Source organism: Myxine glutinosa, chromosome 9 (genome assembly GCF_964187855.1).
Source record: "Myxine glutinosa chromosome 9, kmMyxGlut1.1, whole genome shotgun sequence".
NCBI lineage: Eukaryota > Metazoa > Chordata > Myxini > Myxiniformes > Myxinidae > Myxine > Myxine glutinosa.
Window position 1 is genome coordinate 74,830,699 of NC_136269.1, and position 24,862 is coordinate 74,855,560.

Below are 24,862 nucleotides of genomic sequence, written 5' to 3' on the forward strand. Positions count from 1 at the left end.
CAACCATATTTGTAAACAATTTATGCAAACATTCTTTGTTCAGACAGTCCATCTTTATGTCATCAATCTAGGTTCACCAAGTGCATTTTCAATGTGGAATTAGAAGATTAAATTCGAGAAACAGAGGAGTAAATTAGAGGAGGGCTCCAGGATAGCAATGCAAGGAGCACGTGACTAGCACGATGGAAACTGAGCGATAGGGGCTGACATAACTGTCCACGAAAGAACCAAGACAATTATCATCAGTGAAAGCGCAACTATTTTATTCCACGCGGAGAAGTTGCTAAATATTCTCCATGATCAAAGTGTAGGATAGGAAGGCCATGTCAGATATAATTATATAAGTCACGTATCTACGTTGGCCTCCAAAGCCAACTGCCTACTGGACGATGGAGGACGTCCAGGGTCTTGTAAGCTATGAGTAGTTCTGCATTTTAAAGAAATTACTTGTGTATGAATAGAATGCCCAGTCTGCAGCTGGCTTTATAACCCAGCGTTGCTAAGTGGAAAGAATGTGGATAAACTACATTGACAGGTTTTTAAAAGCATGAATTCATCTGCCAAAAACATAGGACATGACAAACAAACCCAAAGAAACCAAGATGTATGGGAAGGTGTGGCTGGGAAATATAAATTTGGTAAAAATTCTGGTTTATAATCATATATATATATATATATTCAGTTAATTCCAGCAATTGAGAGATGACGTTTTTTTTTTTTTTATTTCACTCGATGAATGAGGGGATGTTTGCAAAAGTTATGCCACACATGATGCATTATGTAATCATAGCAAATATGAGGAAAATATCTTACCTTCTTTTTAGGTAGAAAATCACAAAAAGCAGTAATGACATTAGTACGAGCAAGCCAACCAGACCTCCAATTATTCCACCAATCAGAACCCAGTCAGTCTCTGCAAAATGAGAAAAACACAACAAATCAAGAGATTAAATAGTAACATTCAATGGAGAATGCCTCAACTTTTAATTGAAATACACAACCAAAGCAACAACAAAAAATTGAGAAAAAGTTAACAGCAGCACAACACAAGACAGTAACATGTTGGGTATTACATACAAAGACAGGAAGACAAATAAATGTGTCAGAGAATAAACCAAAACTCAGGATATCTTAGAAATAATCAAACGAATGAAATGGAAATGGGCAGAACACGAACACACGAGCAGAAGTTCAGATAACAGGTGGACAACAATATTAACAACATAGAGACTTATGGATGGAAACAGGAAAAGGGGAAGGCCATGCCGAAGATGGAGGGATGAAATAGACAAATATTGGGGAAGAGTCAATTTTGAATAACAAAGCAAGAGACAAAGCAACATGGCGTCAAAATGCTGAGGCTTTAGTCCAGCATTGTATTGAAAATAGCTGATTACTATGAAACCGCAAAACATACTGTCATTGTGGTACGAAACGATGGATCATATATCGAGTTCAGGCGATCGAAGCAATTTTTTGGGTTTGTGCGAGTCAGAAATCAAAATTACTTATGTCAAGGTCCATAACATGGGTGGTGTATTGTCCAAACTTCAGATATGACGTCAATTGGCAATCATCTATATAATAATAGCGTAAGGACTCGACTTTGTTATCCCTTTTACGCCGCACCCAGTGACCCGATGCCCATGGCACTAATGGATTTACGATCGACGAACCACGCTCTTTGTTTATCACGTACAGACATACTCGAAAAATCTGAATTAGCCGACGTTGGGGCCCAAAAGCATCCGATTAACTGCCGATACGACGCCATCTTACGACGCCATTGTATTGGCGTCTGCTGGGTGAAGGCAAAGCAAGCCGTCCACTGAGTGGACTATCCAGAGCATGCATTTGTGCCGGTGTCGGCGATCGTTGTTCATATACGCACTCTTCATTCTCATCTTTCTTCCTAACTCTTACTCGGACAAGCAAATCTCCGATGCCATCCATAATGGTACACTCTATCCATACACCACATCCTCCCTTCCGTGGATGTTCCACGGGTTTCGGCTAGTCTATATAATAATAGCGTAAGGACTCGACTTTGTTATCCCTTTTATGCCGCACCCAGTGACCCGATGGCCACGGCACTAATTGATTTACGATCTACGAACCGCACTCTTTGTTTACCACGTACAGCCATACTCGAAAAATCTGAATTAGCCGACGTTGGGGCCAAAAAGCATCCGATTAACGGCCGATACGATGCCATCTTACGACGCCATCGTATTGACGTCTGCTGGGTGAAGGCGAAGCAAGCCGTCCGCTGATTGGACAGGCGAAGGCGACAGCAAGCCGTCCACTGAGTGGACAATCCCAGAGTGGTGCTATGCCGATTCCTATTACGAATCCATTCATTTTTCAAAAGTATATCGTAGCGTTGTCATTTAAGTAGATTGCAATAAATACGTTGTTCATATACGCACTCTTCATTCTCATCTTTCTTCCTAACTCTGACTCAGACAAGCAAATCCCCTATGCCATCCATAATGGTACACTCTATCCATACACCACATCCTCCCTTCCGTGGATGTTCCACGGGTTTCGGCTAGTCTATATAATAATAGCGTAAGGACTCGACTTTGTTATCCCTTTTACGCCGCACCCAGTGACCCGATGCCCACGGCACTAATGGATTTACGATCTACGAACCGCGCACTTTGTTTATCACGTACAGCCATACTCGAAAAATCTGAATTAGCCGACGTTGGGGCGCAAAAGCATCCGATTAACTGCCGATACGACGCCATCTTACGACGCCACGTATTGGCGTCTGCTGTGCGAAGGCGAAGCAAGCCGTCCGCTGATTGGACAGGCGAAGGCGAAAGCAAGCCGTCCACTGAGTGGACAATCCAGAGCATGCATTTGTGCCGGTGTCGGCGATCGTTGTTCATATACGCACTCTTCATTCTCATCTTTCTTCCTAACTCTTACTCGGACAAGAAAATCCCCTATGCCATCCATAATGGTACACTCTATCCATACACCACATCCTCCCTTCCGTGGATGTTCCACGGGTTTCGGCTAGTGTAAAATATTTGCTCAAAAAAACCCTGACCCGATCAATATCATACAATAGATTGTTGGAATATGTTATTGACAGAATGTCTTAATCAAGATGTTAGCATCGTTCTGCATCAGCAGACAGGTAGAGAAAAAGATAGAATCAAAAGAATAGTGATCACAATATGCTAACCACTGTGGGAAGCAAGAAGTGGTCGTTTCAGACATTAACCCCTCTTTAACGGGTTAACAACTCATGCAAACATTTGAATGATTTTGCATGAGAAACCAAAAGGTGGGAGGCAACCAATCACCATTATCTGGAGCTGCAATGGTTTGGAACAAAAGGGTTAATGCCAGAATGAATTGCCCCGATGAAGGGCTTGCACCCGAAATGCCAGCTCCTTTCTTTCCATGGAAGTTAACATACCTCGATCAACGTTCTGTTGATTCCATCCAGGTTATTGAGTATTTTAAAACATCACTCATGGGAGACGTTACTCGTAATTACAAACTCGTACTGCTCGTACTTACATTAATGTTTTTAAACATGACTCAACTATCATCCTTCACTAGCATTATTTGGAAATATAAGAAAAACAGAGTAGGGCCTACTCCAACCTGGTATCATATAAACTGTTTAATGTCATTATGCAGATTTTAAAAATCCAGAGATGTAATGTATTGAAGCCACATACATTGATGAGATTTTAATATGACAAAAACGGACCTGACCAACACCAACTAGACCCAGAAACAGAAGGTCACAAACTTTCAGGAAGCTAATTGCATCACACAGATGATGGCTGGCCTAGGTATTGATATACTATTCTTTAATGAATAGATATACTATTCCACTATTAATTTGCAATTGGTCACTGGCTTTGACACCAATACAATTTTTATGGCGTAACCCATAGGGCAAAGCCGCCTAGAACAGTGTTTATCTGTCCGTATCTATGTATGTCTGTATGTATGTATGTATGTCCCCTCAAACGTACACCAATCAGAGCTGAGGATTTGGTCACAAGACAGGGGGTGATGTGATGTCATTACGGCAGTACGACAGCTGACTTCACACACTGCCATTTTGATTCCTATGCCGTTCAGGCCGAACACATCATTGAACCTGTCATGTATCACAATCTGCATGCTCTACCCTGACGTTTTACCTTCGATGTGAAACACAAACAAACCGATTGTTAAAATGACCATCAAATATCAAAAGCATCGGTGTTATGGGTCTGCCAACAACACGGTACGTATAGGCCTTAGGCTTCATGCCTTCATAGTTCATGCCTCACCTTCAGGCCACTTCGGAAAAATACACCCAGGTTTCTTAATACAGTAGTATTGTTTTCGTAATAATAATAATAATAATAATAATAATAATAACGTTAATAATAATGATGATTTAGTAAATATAATCGTAACTGTATATTAAATATAAATATAATCTTAATTATAATTTAGTAAATATAACCAGTTTTGTCACTGCAAGGTTAGTGGATTGAAGCGGTGTATGGTTGGTTCATTATTGACTGGAAACATATTGAATAAACCATATGGTGTCTCAAAGCAATCTCTTCACTTCCATGGTGACAAACAGCTTAGACTTTAGAGACTTATGGTACTTCAAAAATTTTTTAATACTTACATTATTTGCTAACTGGTATCTCCACCCAGGTCATACTATCCTCTTCAACTAAAGTATCAAACAAGCTCAGCTACTCCGCTGTTGGACAATCGGGCGTGTTTATCACAGACCCCTGGCATCAAAAGGCTACATGTATCGACCAAACAGTTTCAAATGGAGCACCACGTCACCATTAGACATTTAAATTGCATATGATGTGGTAATAAATTGGAATTGTTTCTCCCAGCTTGCTGGCTCGATGACAGAAGACGCCATTTGCATTTTTGCCATCACCATCCTTACCGAGTTTAGAATCCCATGTGGGCACGGGAAACTTGCTAGTAATTAATTATAAGAGTACAAGTTAATTCTGTTTAAAAGCCCTTTGGCTCCAGCAACCAAGTATAAGCTGATATACATAAACAAGTACATACGCAGCATTATGACCTCTCTATCTGCAAGGAGAGTTTCACGTCAGGTCTTAACTGAAATCTGACTTGAGAATGATAGCACTTATGTGGAGGTTATTAGTACTTTGTTTACGGTAAACGATGAGCTAGATTTGACTGCAAGTATAGTTGGAGGTGGACGCTGCAGGTTTAACAGCTCCTTGGAATTAGAGTATTTTAAGAAAAAAAAATTGTGACAACATTGATAAATGACACCACCAGGTAGCATTGTTGGCAACAGCTGCACCTTTGTTGGTTGTCTGTAATGGCCCAAGGTAATCTTTTTGGATGATACAAACTGTGAAGACTCTGCTTTTCTTTTTCATTACTTAGATGCTGGAACTATCTAAATCACTACTTTTTATTGTCATCACTGCTTCCTGTGGTTACCCCAACTGTGCGGTGGGTTCACCAGCTGGAATAATCTTACCTTCAAATGCCTGGAAGATGGCAAAGAATTGCAGTGTCCTGGTTTCAACTTTGCAGTTTGTGAAGTTAAAATACACATCCCCCGATGCTAGATTATTCTCATCAGGCCAGCTCTCATCTTCCCGCCAGCTCTCCTCATGTCCTTCGTTCTCTCCCAGGAGCATAGTCAAATGTCCTTTCTCACACTCTGGTGCACTTTTGTTGTAAAATTTAACCACGACTTCACTTTCTGATTGGACCAGCCAGCTACCAGAAACATGGTTCGGCACTCCGTCTGGCCAGCTGGGACTCATAACTGGGACAGATGAGCCATCATTGAGATGCAGAAACATGATGAAGGTATCTGCAGAGGAACAGGAGGTGATAATAAATAAATAAATAAATAAATAAATATAAAATAAAAACTCAGTGGAGCACATACCTCCACCAGGCTGAACAGTTTACGTTGTGTATCCCACTGATAGGCCAGATTTGCATCCGGACCTCAACCAAAATAGAATCGGCTTGTTTGTGTCTCCTACCCAAATCATCCATCAAGTTTCATCTGAATCCGTCCACAACTTTTTGAGATAAACTGCTAAATATCCGTTTTTGCCCTATCTCTCAATGGTGAAGAATCACTTTTAAAATTATAGTATCTGGAACCGGATCTTCACAAAATTCAAATAAATTCGGCCTTGTCACACATGCAATCTGACCACCAAGTTTTGTCTGAATCCGCCCACAACTTTTTGAGATATCCTGTTCACATACAAACAGACAGATAAACAGACAGACAAACAGACAGACAGACAAACAGACAGACAAACAGACAGACAAACAGACAGACAAACAAACAGACAGTGGTGAAAACATAACCTTCATCCACATTCGGTGGCGTAGGTAAAAATGATGTAAATATACAAAACTATCATGATGCACTACACACCTGTAAATACTTAACAAGTCAACAAGGTGATGAGATGTAATCAAAGAGAACAAAGACACTCCTGTTGTCCAAATCTTTACCCCACGCACACAAAGCGAATAGCGGGGTTAAGCAATTGGTTCTTGTCCATCCATCCGTCTCTCTGTTTGTCTCATCAGTTTATGATCGTCATTTTATGATTGAGGAACAACTTATTTAAATTGAATGTTATAGTTTGAATACAAATCGGAATATGAATAGGAAGCCGAGTCTTTCGTTCTACCGTACCTTGGCTCACATTCCGTCCGGGTCACACATGCGCAGAGAGGAGTCCGATAATATTTTACTCTGCCTGCCTGGCAGTGAAAAAAAACTGAAAATCATTCCAAACAGGAAACACTGTTTTTAAGGATGTCATAATGGACACATATGACAAGCACGGGTAACTAATGTAACGTGTTAGATAAGGTGGTGTAAAAGACGCTGCGGAAAATGGCGGTAAATTGCGGAATTAATTTATTTACCCAACTTTTACAATCTTTATTTAATTTCATTATATACTTGAATATTGTAGTACACAAATCATCTGACATAATATTTCCAAGAATCTTCAGTTTTGCAGGACTGTACTTCAATTTAAATCATGATTCAATGGGATGCCGGTGTACAAGAGTGCTGTTCGGGACTACTTCTGGACTACTTCAATAGCATTTAACTTTTGGATTTTTTAAATGATCGTTAAGGTTATTATTTTTACTAGTACCCGACTGCAAAGCCGCAATGAGCCGGCGAAGCCAAAGCCTCTTGCCACTATTTTACCCATCACTATGGCACCAGTAGGTTAGGTAGTTGGTAGTAGGTAGGTGTAGGTACCGTACCTAGTTCAAAATGACACCATTTGCATTCTGGATGAGATTAAAATTTATAAAATTTCCTTCTTGATTAATTCGGTGAATTCCGTCTCAACTTCGGATATTTACGGCCGTGAAAAACTATCCCCTACGGCCGCGAGATTTCTAAAAAAAACAATTCTTCGTCAATTTTAGAATATTTGACGCCGTTTTCAGTTGAGGAAACGCCATAATGAGCTTTTTTGGAATATTTTTTCAAATGCTCGAATCTCATTGGAAACGTGTTTGGTGACGATTTTCGTTGAAGATAACCAGGTCCCATGCAGGCCCGGGGAACGAGGTTGGTCTTAAAGTATTTTAATTACAAATTAGAGGTGCCTAAGATTGTGAATCAAAAAAAGACGGATGAAACAAACTCCTATTGAACTTTTTCTCAATTTTTTATGCATACTTCCGCATCCGCAAGATGGCGGCCTCCATGGAGCGATTTGGTTTTTGAAATATTTTTTCAAATGCTCGAATCTCATTGGTTCCGGTGTTTGGTGACGATTTTCGTTGAAGATAACCAGGGCCCGTGCGGGCCCGGGGAATGAGGTTGGTCTTAAAGTATTTTAATTACAAATTAGAGGTGCATAAGATTGTGAATCAAAAAAAGACGGGTGAAACAAACTCCTATTGAACTTTTTCGCAATTTTTTATGCATACTCCCGCATCTGCAATATGGCGGCCTCCATGGAACGATTTGGTGCGTCAAAGCTTCGAAATTCTCTAAGGATCCAGCAAAATCTGGCTTTTCGACATAATATGTACGCGTTCATTCACAACACTGGCTTCGCCGGCTATTAAAATTTAGGTAACAGTGCCGGTGCGGGGTGTCGTGTTCTATTAACTCTCGAGTTGGTTATTAATTTAGCTTGTACAAATGAAGATGATCGATTTTTCCTTTTCACGAGCCTTCCTACTTGTATTTTTTTTAAAGTAAACAATTAACGGATCATCACTTCAAATGTTTCACAGGTGTCTTTTTTGATGGGCATCAAGCAGCAAAACTATCAACTGCCAAGTTAGCTAACTGGCATCAAAAACGTCAAAAGTTTTCCCAAAATCTGCAACATACGTTCAGGCACATTGATAAATAGGAAACTCGTTCATGTGTCACCTAGCACCTGCACACAATGTTTGCTTGTGCGACAGTGAGCTCAGTAGTTGGTAGGGGACATTGCCATCAACGCAAACTAGCTTTACGCACGAGAGGCAAATGCAATGATCCATTGCTGTCAACGCCACGATGCCCATAATCATGGACCAATTTTGCTTTGCTACTCCAGCACATTTTTGATTGTTCTGGCAGAAAATGAACTGCTGAGAGGAACATGGTACAAACTTTTGTGGCTATACTTGCTAACTCGGCAAATAAAGTTGCCGTAACTTTATCAAAATGTTTGGTACCTCAGTAATGATGCGAAGAATATAAATAATGCATATTCTAACCTTATGGTTAAATTATTTCTGCACACAAATTATACACAACCCTCCTGGTTTGTCATTGCATCGGTAGAAAACTGGCAACCCCACTGCTTCTACACAATGGAGACTGCACAATGCTTCGAAATCAATTCCAGCAGTTTGGCCACACTGACCGCTTAGACTGCAAGATGACCGAGTATGAAGACCCAAATGCAACTTCTGAAGCCAAACTCAATATACAGCCAAGTTCTACTGGAGAATGGCCAATCCAGTCTGGTTTACATCTATGCTAATGGCAACCATTGCTGTGAAAGCTGCAAGTGGGATGCAGCCGGCTCAATGCTTTTTCCACCATTTCATAAAAACCTAATAGGAACAATATATAGAGACATTTACAGTGCATTCAGAAAGTATTCAGACCCCTTCACCTTTTTCACATTTTGTTATGTTGCAGCCTTATGCTGAAATCGTTTAAATTCATTTTTCCCCTCATCAATCTACACTCAATACCCCATAATGACAAAGAGAAAACAGGATTTTAGAAAGTTTTGCAAATTTATTAAAAAGAAAAAACTGAAATATTACATTGACATAAGTATTCAGACCCTTTGCTATGACATTTGAAATTTAGCTCAGGTTCCTCCAATTTCTCTTGATCATCTTTGAGATGTTTCTACACCTTGATTGGAGTCTACATGTGGTAAATTCAATTGATTGGACATGATTTGGAAAGGCACACACCTGTCTATATAAGGTCTCACAGCTGACAATGCATATCAGAGCAAAAACCAAGCCATGAGGTCGAAGGAACTGCCTGCAGAGCTCATAGACAGGATTGTGTCGAGGCACAGATCTGGGGAAGCCTACAAAAAAAATTATGTTGCATTGACGCTTCCCAAGAGCACAGTGGCCTCCATAATTCTTAAATGGAAGAAGTTTGGAACAATCAGGGCTCTTCCTAGAGCTGGTCGCCCGGCCAAACTGAGCAATCGGGGGAGAAGGGCCTTGGTAATAGAAGTGACCAATAACCCGATGGTCACTCTGGCTGAGCTCCAGAGATCCCGTGTGGAGATGGGAGAAACTTCCAGGACAACCATCACTGCAACACTCGACCGATCTGGGCTTTATGGCAGAGTGGCCAGACGGAAGCCAAACAATTCAATCTTGGTTTCATCAGACCACAGAATCTTGTTTCTCACAGTCTGAGAGTCCTTTAGGTGCTTTTCTGCAAACTCCAAGCGGGCTTTCATGTGTCTTTCACTGAGGAGAGGCTTCCGTCTGGCCACTCTACCATAAAGCCCAGATCGGTGGAGTGTTGCAGTGATGGTTGTCCTTCTGCAAGTTTCTCCCATCTCCACACAGGATCTCTGGAGCTCAGCCAGAGTGACCATCGGGTTCTTGGTCACCTCTCTTACCAAGGCCCTTCTCCCCCAATTGCTCAGTTTGGCTGGGCGGCCAGCTCGAGGAAGAGTCCTGGTTGTTCCAAACTTCTTCCATTTAAGAATTACTAGGGCATTGCCCGTACTATATCTATATCTAAAATTATATCCCCCCCCTCTATTTACATGAAATGGTTTGGTCCAAAGCGAACGGCTTCCGGAGTTTGGTAAAGAAATCGCCATCGCGTGCACAAACGCGCAGGAAAGCGAATGAATCGCAAATTCGGTTTTATTAGTTTTAAAACATAGTTTAACGCCAACATAGTTTGCAAACGTGAAATAAATGAATACGCTCTCAAATGTGCCATCCGAGGCAGAGTGTGTCCTCCACGTTCGGCACACGCGATCGTTCGCTGCTCTCTGATTGGTTGAATCGTTTTTTGGACATAGCTCGGTAAGTAATTGTCCGATTAATATGAAACCTTGAAAAGGCACATCCTCGGGTCCCCAGCAATATACCTGGCAAGTTAAAAGTATATCGGACCCGTGGTTGTCGAGAAACAGCGGTCACAGACAAACGTACAGACGTACAAACGTACAGAGATTACTGGAATTATAGATAGATGGAGGCCACTGTGCTCTTGGGAACCTTCAATGCAGCAGAATTTTTTTTGAAGGCTTCCCCAGATCTGTGCCTCGACACAATCCTGTCTCTGAGCTCTGCAGGCAGTTCCTTCGACCTCATGGCTTGGTTTTTGCTCTGATATGCATTGTCAGCTGTGAGACCTTATATAGACAGGTGTGTGCCTTTCCAAATCATGTCCAATCAATTGAATTTACCACAGGTGGACTCCAATCAAGGTGTAGAAACATCTCAAAGATGATCAAGAGAAATGGGAGGCACCTGAGCTAAATTTCAAATGTCATAGCAAAGGGTATGAATACTTATGTAAATGTGATATTTCAGTTTTTTCTTTTTAATAAATTTGCAAAACTTTCTAAAATCCTGTTTTCTCTTTGTCATTATGGGGTATTGAGTGTAGATTGATGAGGGAAAAAAAGAATTTAAACGATTTCAGCATGAGGCTGCAACATAACAAAATGTGAAAAAAGTGAAGGGGTCTGAATACTTTCTGAATGCACTGTATTTATTCCTTACATTGAGATGGGTGGAAAATCCCTTTTGTTTTTTTTTCAAATAAATATCAGCGTTTGAAAAAAAAAATCAAAGCAACGAAGAACAACGTACATGGATGGCACCATCTTGGTTTTATTTTATTTTGTTGGTCAATGCCTCAATTTTACGGGTAACGCTATTATTTCATCGAAGAAAGAGAAGAAAGGTCACTGCACCCTTGGGTACTTTCCTTCCCTTCGGCAAACGACGTTTTTGGTCGGAGCTGCTTGGTTCGGCACTGATTGTAGGTGCAAATGAGGTGTTACAAGCAAGAGAGTTTGCAGGATATAAGCAAGATAAAACTAAAGTTCAAATAATATTTACAAGGCAATCCAATTGATTTTTCTATCCCCAATCAAGGTTTTTGTTCTGTATTTTTTGCCTCTAATGTTATCTACGCTGACAGCATAAAATCTAGTGTCTTCCCCACTTAACAGGGGATATGCCTACTTTTGGAAATTCTAAAAGTACTTTCAGAATGCTGCTATTCAAATATGATTGTGTAATGAACACAATTTAAAGAGACTTATTGGAATAACAACGAATGGTTGTTATATTACAGTTCAAATTGCCAATTTTTGACACTGTTAGTGTCAAAATATTTTACAACCTTTAAATTCTATTTATTAGCCAATCTCTTGCACAGCAGCAGACAGGGTTTTGTAATCACTTCTGTGTGTATGTGTGTGTGTGTATAAGAAGAATATATATAGAATGATCATGTTAACGCCATTTTCCCCGCTAGAGTGGAGGTTAGCCTTGCAGGCCCCATGACAATCATGGTTCCCTGTTTGAGGCAATGTTTTTATGGCCGGATGCCCTTCCTGACGCCAACCCTTGGTCACCTCTTACGATGCGCAGGGATATGGTGTACCTATTCTAAACCGGGGTACACACCAGGATCATTCATTCCAGCAAGCTGGTGCTCAATTTGCCGACCTCGGAAGGAATGTCAGGCTGAGTCAACCCCCCTGGTTGTTAATTTTTAGCGATCGATCGGGATTCGAACCCAGGATCCCAGGATCCCAAGCCGGCATCCTAACCGCTAAGCCAACACCAGGGTGTGTGTGTGTGTGTGTGTGTGTGTGTGTGTGTGTGTGTGTGTGTGTGTGTGTGTGTGTGTGTGTGTGTGTGTGTGTGTGTGTGTGTGTGTGTGTGTGTGTGTGTGTGTGTGTGTGTGTGTGTGTGTGTGTGTGTGTGTGTGTGTGTGTGTGTGTGTGTGTGGATGTATGTGTGTGTGTCTGTGAATAAGAGAGAGACAGAATTGTGAGGAACATAAATGAAAAAACGAGATGTGTGTGTGTGTGTGTGTGTGTGTGTGTGTGTGTGTGTGTGTTTGGGCAAGAATTTTTTTTTTTACCATTTGAGCTATTGTCATCAAATTTTCATTTGATGACAAAAAAGCTTTATTATGATAATATGGACAAGGCAAATTAATAATATTGTCCAAAGGTCAAATGTCAGTGCCACATAAAATCATCAATATTCATCCAATTGACCTGAAATTGAAACTTACCATTTGAGTTTTGTCATCAAATTTTCACCAAAGCTTACTTAATATGGAGAAGACAAATTAATAATTTTGTCAAATGGTCAAATGGTTAAAGGTCAGCATCACCTCAGATCATAAATTTTCATCTGGTTGTCCTGAAATTTTAATAATTTGCATATTGGGTCACCAATCAAAAGCTAGAAGACAATGGTGTTTTTTTAATATCAAAAGGTCAAAGGTCAAGGTTGTGTAAAATCGCGAATTTTTACCCAGCTGACTTGAAATTGCAAGAATTTGCATATTGGGTCACTGAATTGGTTCACCAATCAAAAGCTACATTGTTTTTTTTTAACGATCAAAAGGTCAAGGTTGCATAAAATCGTCAATTTTCGTCCAATTGACCTGAAATTTTAAGATTTTGCATGTTGGGTCACAGAATTGGTTCACTAATCAAAAGCTAGAAGCTGATTAGTTTTTTTTTTTTTTTTAGATCTAAAGCTCAAAGGTCAAGGCTGCATAAAATTATCAATTTTCATTTTGTATCTTTAAAAAAACCTTTTTCGTGATATTGAGCATATAGAAGAAGAAGAAGACGTCTGAATACAAACGAACGTGGTCGGGCTTTGCATTTTCAGATGCGTTCTAGTTTTACTCTGTAAGCTCTCCCTTTTCTCTTCCCTGGTCCTTAACTGTATCGGCATCCCACTTTGCTTTTATCGACTGTCCTTTCAAATCCCATTAGGACCATTAACTTATATAGTATGCACAAGAGGGTGTGTGTGTGTGGGGGGATTGGTGTTACAAATGAGAAAACAAAAAATGTATGGTGAGGAAAATGTGGAATGATAAGAGATGAAGGAGGGTGGGAAAGTGTGGGGGAGTGAAGAGACAAGGGAAACGAAGCCTGAAATGAGACAGGAGCTAAGGTTAGAGAGCAAAAGGACATAATTAATTTTGGGGAGGGGAAGGGTGATATAGTGACTAAAATGAGACATTGCATATGCAAAATTGATGGCCATTTTCTTGCTTTTCCCAATTTAATTCTCCCAATAAGTTTTGTACGGAATATGTAGATGCCCCTTCATGTCTCAATAGTCAGACTGCTAATATGAACGCCAGTGGTAATAAAGATGATCATTTTGGCTTTTCCTAAGCTTTATGCACTATATCAACTACTGCAGTACAAAAATCTCACCGTGGATTTCTTCGCCAACGTACGTGGCATGAAAGAGCTCTTGTGGCATTTGAGATGCAGGATTATTGAAGGGAAAGAGCTTCAGCTTAATGGAGCTTGTATTTCTAAGAAGCATTTTAGATAAACTGCCATTAGCCCTGGAGGAAAAGCAGAAATCACCCAAAAAGAAGTTGTGGTAGGCAGGATCCAAAGTGATGACTTGAAACACGTTGCCTCCTGAATGCCCACATTTACAAACGTCCTTGCTTGCGTCACCGTATTCACAACTGCAGCAAGCTGATGTTTGGGTCATCGACGGCGGAGCAAGAGGAGAGGGATGAAGAAACGGGAATGCAAGCTTCAATGTTCCTTCTTGCAACAGGATGAATTCCCAGTGCAATGTTCCACTTAAAGGTGGCAGTGAGTCAAGCACCCTCAAACTCCCGATAAAAAAATCCTCTTGTGCTGGATTTGGAAAAGCTGCGACAGGAAGATAAATTAAATAAACGAGTTTTCTTCACATTAAGATTTACACAACAAATGACTCAATAGTTGTTTTTATAAAAGGTTTTAACAAAAGGTAGGCAACGTATTATACATGTACGTATATAGCAATTGTGGGCAAAGTAATTGCCACTTGTGGGCAAATCATGCAATGGAATTAATAAACAGGAAGAGGGTAGAAAGGGAGGACAGTAGCCTGCAAGTGAGAGGTGAACGAGGTGGGATTCATGGGGAAAGAAAAGATCATGGATTGGGTTGGTGGATGACATGAGATGATGGCGCACCACCTGCATGAGGCCCTGGAATAAAGATTGTGAATCAAGGCAGTTCCAAAAACTAGAAAAAGGAGGAACAATTGTTTATCTCAGAATCAAAAAAATTATTTTTTAGTAAATATTACAAGATAAATATTTAATGGTCTTATTTTTATGCATCGCCAAGTATTATATTACAACTGTTGGGGAGATAATAGGAGCCATGCGAGTCAGGAGTGTGCAGTAGAGAGGGGGAGAAGAAAGACCAAAGAGGGCAGAAGGCTGACAAAATAACAAGGAAATATAGACCATCAGCCAAAGATTCGATATCGACTACAAACCAAATGGGAGCATGACGGCTACCAATCGATGATGTCACAAGTAGACATAAAAATTGATGATAATAAAAATAACAATAATAACTAGAATGGCACTAGTAGAGTGCATATAGTCTCACCAGGCGAGCTCATTCTGACAAAAATAACCATCATTAACTGAATAGGAAAGAGGTGACAGTAAGGGAGGCATTAAAAAGAGGCTGAGTAGGGTAGAGGATCATGTGGTTGAGCTTGAAAGTTGTTGGATGTCAATGAAAGCTTGTCTGTTGGGAGCCGTTGGTGAGGTATGTGGATGGACAAAAGGACCACCGAGGCACTCGGAAACATGGTGGTGGGATGATGAAGTTGGAAAGAGGATTGACGAGAAGAGGAAGAAGTTCAAAGAGTGGCAGAAGGCGAAGGGTACGGGAGCAGAAACAACAGAGCATGAAAGTTATAAGGCAGCCAGGAAGGCTGCAAAGAAAGAGGTAGCAAAGGCGCAGGAGACATGTAGGAAAATGTTCGGAGAACGCTTGGATTCGGAAGAGGGTCAGAAAGCAGTATTCAGGATTGCAAAGCACATAGCGAAAGAGAGGTGTGATGTGATGGGGGTGAGTTGCTTGAAGGATGAAGTGGGACAAATCGTTGTCGACCCAGATGGAATTAAAGGAAGATGGAAAAGATATATGGAAATGCTGTTGAATACAGAGAATGAATGGGATGGCAACATAGAGAGTAACCCAGTTTTAGGACCGGCAGAGAAGATAACTGAGAAGGAAGTTGAGGAAGCGATAAAAGCAATGAAGAGTGGAAAAGCGGGAGGGCCGACGGGAGTTGTGGGAGATATGTTGAAGGCAGCAGGAATTTGGGGTGTGAAGAGAATGACAGAGATCTGTAATCTGGTGGTGAAAGAAGGCCGCATTCCAGTGGATGGGAACTGAGTACCCTCGTCCCTCTATACAAGGGGAAAGGTGACCCTCTGGAGTGTGGCTCGTACCGAGCGATAAAGTTATTGGAGCATGGAATGAAGGTATTGGAAAGGGTGTTGGAGAGGAGGATAAGGAAGAAAGTGAAGATCGACGAAATGCAGTTTGGATTTATGCCAGGAAGAGGAACGACAGATGCGCTTTTCATTGTGAGGCAGTTGCAGGAGAAGTACATGGAGAAGAGGAAGAAGTTGTTTTTTGGGTTTGTTGATCTGGAGAAAGCATTCGATAGGGTTCCACGCAAAGTATTGACATGGGCATTGAGGAAGTTAGGAGTGGAGGAATGGTTGATCAGAGTAGTGATGGCAATGTACAAAAGAGCGTGCACAGCTGTAAGGACGAAGGACGGGAACAGTGGTGAGTTTGAGGTGAAGGTGGGAGTGCATCAGGGGTCGGTATTAAGTCCACTACTATTTGTAGCTGTGATGGAGGTGCTGGCTCAGAACGTAAAGGAGGGTTTACCGTGGGAGTTGTTGTATGCAGATGATCTGGTGCTGATTGTGGAAAGTATGGATGGACTGAAGGAAAAGATGAACAAGTGGAAGGAATGTAGGGAGACAAAAGGTCTGAAGGTGAATATCGGAAAGACAAAGGTGATGGCAAGTGGTAAAGCATGTGGTGAGGTGGAAAGAACTGGGAAGTGGCCGTGTGCTGTGTGCAGGAAGGGTGTCGGAGTGAACTCCATTCAATGTACAATGTGCGCTGAGTGGGTTCATCAAAAATGTAGTGGTCTGAGAGGGTCATTTACCAGTGTGGCAGCTACATTCAAATGTAAGGTGTGCACAGAGGGAGCTGCAGATGGAGGAAATGTTGAGTTGGAACTTGGAGACGGCGTGAAGCTGGAAGGTGTGAAATAATTTTGCTACCTCGGAGACATGCTGAATGGAGAAGGTGGATCAGACTCGGCAACGGTTGCTCGAGTGAGATGTGCATGGAAGAAGTTTCGGGAACTGAGTGGCGTGCTGATGAGGAGGAGAGTGTCGCTGAAGCTGAAGGGAAAGGTGTATGCTGCACGTGTGAGAAGTGTTATGATTTATGGTAGCGAGACATGGGTAATGAACGTAGAGCAGCAACGAAGGCTGGAAAGTGTGGAAATGCGAATGGTTCGATGGAAGTGCGGAGTATCGTTGAGAGAGAGGAAGACAAATGATGAATGGCGAAAGATGATGGGAATATTGCCTGTGATTGATGCTGTGAAGAGGAACAGGTTGCGATGGTTTGGTCATGTGTTGAGGAAGGATGGAAGTGACTGGTTGAGAAGAGTGATGGAAATTAATGTAGAAGGAAGTAGAGGACGGGGAAGACCGAGAAAGACTTGGCTAAAGATGGTGGAGGAAGAAATGCGGGCAAGGGGGTTAACAAGGAGAGATGCAGAAAATAGGGCTAAATGGAGAAGATTGTCATGGGGACCGCAAGGCTAACCCCCGCTCCAGCAGGGAAAATGGCCTTAAAATGCATGTTGTTGTTGTTGTTGTTGTTGGGGAGATAATAGGAGCCATGCGAGTCAGGACTGTGGAGTAGAGAGGGGGAGAAGAAAGACCAAAGAGGGCAGAAGGCTGACAAAATAACAAGGAAATATAGACCATCAGCCAAAGTTTCGATATCGACTACAAACCAAATGGGAGCATGACGGCTACCAATCGATGATGTCACAAGTAGACATAAAAATTGATGGTATTAAAAATAACAATAATAACTAGAATGGCACTAGTAGAGTGCATATAGTCTCACCAGGCGAGCTCATTCTGACAAAAATAACCATCATTAACTGAATAGGATATCATTATGGCCTACTGCTATTATGGCCCATCGACCCGTATCATCCATGCACCATATTATGTCACATACATTGCCATTATCTGTAGCTTTATTGATCATCAGGATATTTAATGAACATTTGTGTGCACATCAAGGCTAAATTGCATCAATGAAGATGAATATGAAACAAAATTTCAAAACGATATTCCCCATGGATAGTTGGTCATAATGTATGAAGTTTCGCATTGATCAGATAAGTAGTTCTGGAGAAGGTTTGAAAAATGTTTTTATTTTCAATCCAATATGGCCGCCAAACCACGTGACCAATGATGTCATCGTTACTATGATTCATGGACCGGTGTGTGTTTGTTTGTTTGTGTTTGTCGCACTACTCCTCCTACAGTTCTGGGCAGGTTACATTCAGACTTGCTACATTGGATCAACATGACCCCAATTCGTGCATAGGTGTGTTTTTATCTTTGCAGGTGATCTTCGGTGGGGAGAGAGAGGAGGGACGGAAATTATCTATGTAAATGTGTATCGTGTGTTCTGCCTCCTGGTGAGAGAGGGCATTACAAGTCCCCACCCTTTACAGTACTCCATTCCTGTCCCCACATGTTCCCGTGCAGTGAGGTGTTTTGAATCATAAGCAGGAGGCATATTTTTCTTCATGCATGTAACTTGGGTTTTTATTTTTATTTTCGGGAGCGATTGAGGCAGCTGTCAGTTGTCTATACACCACCCAAACATAAAGGTATGTGCGAGGAGAGCGCGTTACATGCTTGGAACAAAATTTCCCATAGGGTGAGTACCCTGCTAGCGAATCTAATTATTCACCCAAATCGAGTAATAGATCTGATATAGGAAGTTTCACATTTTTTGAATAAGGATTTTTATTCAACCAATTATGGCTGGAATACTACTTCACCGATGACTTTATTGTTATCACTCTATATAATGTGTGGGGAGTTGATGACAAATGCCAAGTTCCAATTTCTCTCATTGAGAGGTTATCGGAGAAAAAGATGTATAATTTTTTTTCCCTTAAATCCAACATGGCTGCCATACCATTTGACCTATGACATCAGTTATCAATAAAATATTATCTATGGGGGAGTCCCTTCTATGTTTAAAGTTCCGCATCGATCGGACTAGCGGTTGCAGAGAAAAACATTTTTCTACCTTGCTCTTCCACGAGCCTCGCTCCTGTAAAGAAAAATATAATTTGACAAAATGTAAAAAAAAATCTTTTTTCTTCAACATTACATTTTTAAACTTCAGCTAACACACGTTGTGCTCAGTGGATGTGCACAAACTGCCAACCTCCGATATTTATGACATACTATAAGGGTGTGTTGGCAGAAGGCAGTAGGAAAGTGGACTACAAAGTGTTCCAATTCTGGTAAATGCATCTTTCACAGTCGGCGCTTATTCAGGTACTTTACATGTTATAGGAACCATATGCTCTTCACAAAAAATATATACTGTATCTATCTTTACTGTACAAATGCCCAAACACCCAAACGGGGGAGAAAGGGAGAAGGAGCAGAGGTAATATAATTACCTCCACCACCAACAGATGGAAGGAAGGATGAAAGGAAGATGAGGGGTTATGTTTTCACCCCCCCCCCTGTCTGTTTGCCTGTTTGTGAACAGGATATCTCAAAAAGTTGTGGACGGATTTGGACAAAATTTGGTGGAGAGGTTGGATATGTCACAAGGATGAAATGATTAGATGTTGGTGAAGATCTTTAAGCGATTCTTCACCATTGAGATGTATGGGAAAAACTATGTACATCACAATATCTCAAAAAGTTGTGGACGGATTTAGACGAAACTTAGTGGACAGGTTAGGTGTGTGACAAGGAAGAATTGAATCGATCTTGGTGACGATTCGAATCCGGATCCGGATCAGAGAATTTTAAAGTGATTCTTCACCATTGAGCGTTAGAGCTTAAACTGAAACAAAAATAGATATCTCAAAAATATATGGACGGATTCAGATGAAACTTGGTGGATGAGTTGGTTAGATGACAAGAACAAGTCGATTAGATGTTTGTTCATGTCCAGATCTAAGATATGGCCTATCGGTGGAATACAAAACAAACTTCAGCCTGGTGGAGGTATGCGCTCCACTCTCTACTGAGTGCCTTCGTTGTTTGTACTGTGTTTGTATCTATACGATAAAAATGCCCAAATGACGGGGCTGGAATGACCTGTACTGTGCAATCAACCATCAAATTCCTAGACTATTTGTAACAGGCTTCATACCAGTGGATGAGATCCAGAAACCACTGTGCTGCATTCCTCTAATATAGCACCATCAAATAGAGCGTATAGAATGGGTGACACCTTCACAACTGCAGGAGGGTGAACCGGTAGATTAATGCTATTTTAAATGATGCATTTAGCTTTTGCCTAAGCTTGGTGATCCCAGGATCCTGGGTTCGAATCCCGGTCGATCGCTGAATTAACGCCAGGGGGGTTGACTCAGCCAGTCATCCTCCCGAGATCGTGCAAATTGAGTACCAGCTTGCTGGTAATTCCCTGTGTGTCGCAAGAGGCGACTAAAAGGGTTGGCGGCAGGAAGGGCATCCGGTCATAAAACATTGCTTCAAAAAGGGGACCACGGTGCCCGAAAAGGGCCAACCCCCGCTCTGCGGGGAAAATGGCCTCCAAAGGTGGTTAATTTATATTCTGCCGAGACCTCAACAATAGATGTGCTCGAGTCTGCAGACAAGGCATGCAGCGATTGTCTAATCATGCCATCGAGTAGCATGATGTATTTGCTACAAGCCACTCCATAGTATGGTTTGCCATTCAATTTGGCAAAACCTCCTCATCATTGGAAGCGGTGCTTTGACTGGTGTCATACACAAGGATGAGATTACGATGCCTGTCGTCACCCCCCTCTACCCCCAGAGTAAGGTTACAATCTCACCTCCATGAAAGACAATGCCCCCCATCTACATGGTGCACCCGTTGTCAATGCTCTACCTCAATACCAGAACATCATGAGAATGGTCTAGCCTGCACAACCTCTGGTATCAAATCCGCTTGAACATGCTTGGAACGTCCAAGAAGAGCTAGGAGCCTTTTGTGGTCACCAATTCCGCTCCCCCAGTCTCTCCATAAAGTGGAACTGGTGCCGGTAAAAGAATGGCACATCTCACAGCAAGAGCTGGATCTTCTTATGTGGTCATTGGCCTTCGACAATTTGTTTCTATCGTGTGTGCAATAAAAGTTATAAAAGTTCAAAGGTGCTCAAGGATTTTATGGACACCCTGTATTTGGAATTTGAACTTAGTATCCTGGCATAATGAGCGAAGTGCTCAAATGAGAATGCTAAACAAGTGGAAAGGTGACCTTACAGGAGGATGCCGTTTACAGAAAGCATTATAAGCAACTACCTGAAGTACCTGGTGTTGCCCGGTGGTGGGGAGGGAGGGGTGGCGTAGGGGAAGGGGAGCGCAGGAAAGGGGAGGGTGGGGAGGTGGAAGGGGAAGGGGACGGAGAAGGAGAGGAGGAGGACCAATTTACCCATGCGAAGAATGCCTCAACCTCAGCATTGCGCAGGTAAAAAAGGAAAGAGTAATACCCTCTGCCACCACCACCACCAGGTGATGTTACACGGTACACATTTACATCGATAACGTACTCCCCCTCACCCCCCCCCCCCCCCGGCTCCCGACACCGCTGCGTAAGGTCATGGCCACATAGCCTATGTTAGCCTATGAAAAACCAGGACAAAGGCACACACATTCTCCAAGGTTAACATTCCAATAACAATCTATCTATTGCTGCACCCGATGATAATGCATTCCCAACAGGCAACTAAAACAAACCATCGCGAGAGAATCATGAAAGACTTAACTGAAAAAAGGTCAAGAGAACAATAATATGGTTAGAATCAAAATTAATCTTTTGAAGTTTCAAAGAGGAACAAAAACTTACACACATTCCAGTGCAACTCCAAAAGGTAATTTGACCCATTTGGGGGGCAGGTGAAATTGATATATCGATTGTTGGCTTCTGTCAGACTCAGGTTCTTTGTGCAAGCGTTTGAGCCCACCAGACACACGTGGCAAGCATCTTCAGAGGCCTTGATGTTTCCAACCACAGGCTCTCCTGCTGGCAGTTCAATCCTCCAGGGGCGTGACAAATCCAAACCTGCCAAAAGACCAGGTGTAAGCTGGTATTCATGGCTACATGCCTGCACATTAGCATCCTTTCACTCTACCCATCAATCTGTCCACCCCATTAACACATTGGACAGAATCAATCATCACATAAGGGCTGACAGGATGGCCTGGAGGTACAAACATTCGTCTCTAAGCTGTTTATCCGCGGTTTGAATCCCAACCCAGCTATAAAATGTTGACCCAGGTGTTTAACAGGCAAACAGGCAGGATGATTCATCAATGTGCATGCTGTCCTTCGGATTGACATTAAATGGGTGTCCCATCTGCCAGCATTTGTTAGTAGATGTTAAAAATCCCATGGTGTGCTGAGCTATCGCCGGAATCCTGAACAAATTACAAATTCCTGCCCTAACCAGCAGAAGCCATTGCATAAGCAGCACAGTGGCACCCCCAGCCATTGATGCAACCCTGCAGCCTTGTGTTGCAAATGAATGAAGAACAAGAATTTTTTGTATACTGAATCGAGGCTCGTGAAAGAGCTGACATTTACTTCACAAACAAAATATATAAAAAGAGGGAGCGGAAGACAAGATGGGGAGAGAAGGGTAAGCACACAAATATTTGAGAGGGGGGGGGGGGGGGGGGGGGGGGGGGGGGGTGGGGGGGGGGGAGTGGGCGAAGTATAAAACACAAGCGACACCAAGGACTTCCAGGACAGAAGTTGGTATTTCAAAAAAGTGAAATTAGCGGGGGTAGAAAAGATCAAGGTTTTGGATGGGGGAAGATAAGAGATGGTGGTGAACAGCTGTTTTAAAGACCTGGAGGGTGGAGTGGGATTGAAGAGAGTGAAGGAGTTTGTTCCAGAGGTGGGAGAAAAAAAGGATTGAAGGAGTGAAGGGGAGCAGAGAGTCTTAATTTGGAAATTTAACCATAAGAGGGTTGCAGGCAGATCTTGTGCGACCTGCAGGAATATTTGAGGGACAGATCCTAGAGAGAGCTGGGGGAGCAAGGCCAGAGAGGAGTCGGTAGAAGACAGAAAGACACCAACCTGCCTGCGGTGAGTGAGTGAGAGGCCCTTGGAGTTAGCTTCATCACGGGAGATTCCAATGATTCTGAATGAATGAAAGAATGATCAGGGAAACCCATCCTAGGGAAAAAAAATACTTAATTATTTCTCCATTTTCACAAATAAGTACTCATGCCAGATCATGCCAGATGCCTCACTCACTATTCACAGGCGATATTTTTACTATAAATGGAGCACACGTGGACAATGGACATCAACAAAACTCCAAAATTGACATGTGATGAAATTCGCCACCTTTGGTGGTAGCCAGTATTACAAATAAGCTTCTATCTTGATATGGGCTATGGAGTATGATATGTTGTGATCAATAACATTTCTTTCAAAAATTATAAAGTGTATTTCCAAGACTGTGCCGACTGAAGGTGGCCAAGAAGGGTACTCCCGCCTAGAGGGTCGCCCACTTATCTCCTCAATTCAATGACTAGTTTTAATCAGTCTACAAAAATTTTCAGCTAATGAAAATAAATATGGTTACCATGGATAATGAACCACCTTTCGAGGCCATTTTTCCCCACAGAGAAGGGGTTGGCCCTTTTTCAGTCCCCTTTTTGAAGCAATGTTTTATGGTCCAGATGCCCTTCCTGCCACCAACCCTGTTGGCTCACCTCTTGTGACACACAGGGAATTACCAGTGAACTGCTACTCAATTTGCCGACCTCAGAGGGATGACAGGCTGGGTCAACCCCCCATGGCATTAATTCAGTGATCGACTTGGGATTCAAACCCAGGATCCTAGGATCCCAAGCTGGCACCCCAACTGCTAAGCCAACACCAGGCTACCATGGATAATGAGATTGCATATACATATATATCAAACAGAAAAGGAGAGGATATATATATATATACATTGTTGCAGATCTCGACGCCGGCCTTCTCCCCTTACCAAGGGGGGGGGGGGGGGGATTAGTCCCCTTGTCTTTGACTGGCCGACGGGACCCGGGACCTATGACGTCCTTCCCGGACAGCGCGAAATAGGGTATTAGGCCTAGAATCGCTATTACCTAATTACTCATGCTGCCCTGAAACGAGGAAATAATCCCCGCACGAACCACGCGTGTTGAGACGCCGAGCGGTGCGTACACGCGATCCGTGCCATTTATATGGTGAACCCGGTTCTAGCGATCTTATCGTGCCACGCTTAGTCAATGGATAAATCACAAAAGCGGTCGAATTGGAAAAAGGAATAACAGGTTTTATTTACACTATTCACAATGGTTCAGAGAAAAAGAGGACACAGTGCAGCCTTAAAACAGTCTTAACTTAATACCCAGGACAAACGGGCCCATCACACACACACTCACATTGGGGTTTGCAGCTGCAGGATGATGGTCCGCGTCCAAGGATGGCTCCCGTGCAGCTCCCTGCGATCTCCGGCTTGTCCCGTGCAGATGGTAAGTAGAGAGGGCAGGAGCGTGTCGTTTGGCGCACAAGGGTGAATACGGGGCGATTTGGTAGGGAGCGGACTTCGGCGGTTAGCGGTTATCACTGGCGGCTATTACCGCATTCACACGCATGGCTGAGGTAGGCGCTATTCGCCACTGGCGCGTCTGGCTGCAGCCATGTACTCAATGCCTCTTCTTCCTCTCCTCTGGCGCATACGTTATACTGCGCGAGTTACAGTTCAATGCCTCCAAAGCGAGTGATGCGAGTCAAGTTCTCTCCACACAAGTCTTTTCACCAATGCCGTGTGCACGCGAGTCCTCCAGCCCTAGTCCTTCTTATAAGTCCTGTGCAGTCCCTCCAGCGCTAGTTCTCAGCTTCAGTCCTCTCAAGGGCTTTGTGCAATGACTTTTATAGGAACGCCCCGCGAACCTTCTAGAACTCACCAGACGCGCCTCACCACGCCC

The 24,862-nt window shown here is 42.5% G+C and overlaps 1 protein-coding gene across 5 annotated transcripts in view; it reads right to left on the reverse strand.

Annotated features, from left to right (window-relative positions):
• LOC137435300 (uncharacterized) overlaps nucleotides 1–24,862 on the reverse strand; it is a 72,270-nt gene that overhangs the window by 21,105 nt on the left and 26,303 nt on the right. For 4 of the 5 annotated variants that reach the window (XM_068128958.2, XM_068128960.2, XM_068128959.2 and 1 more), the window contains exons 3-6: nucleotides 21,741–21,956; nucleotides 13,989–14,447; nucleotides 5,522–5,863; nucleotides 814–913 (exon numbers count right to left, since the gene is read on the reverse strand). In XM_068128958.2, the coding sequence (XP_067985059.2) occupies nucleotides 814–913; nucleotides 5,522–5,863; nucleotides 13,989–14,447; nucleotides 21,741–21,956 (1,117 nt within the window). The remainder of the gene's footprint in view (nucleotides 1–813; nucleotides 914–5,521; nucleotides 5,864–13,988; nucleotides 14,448–21,740; nucleotides 21,957–24,862) is intronic. The other variant, XM_068128963.2, reaches the window with a different exon arrangement.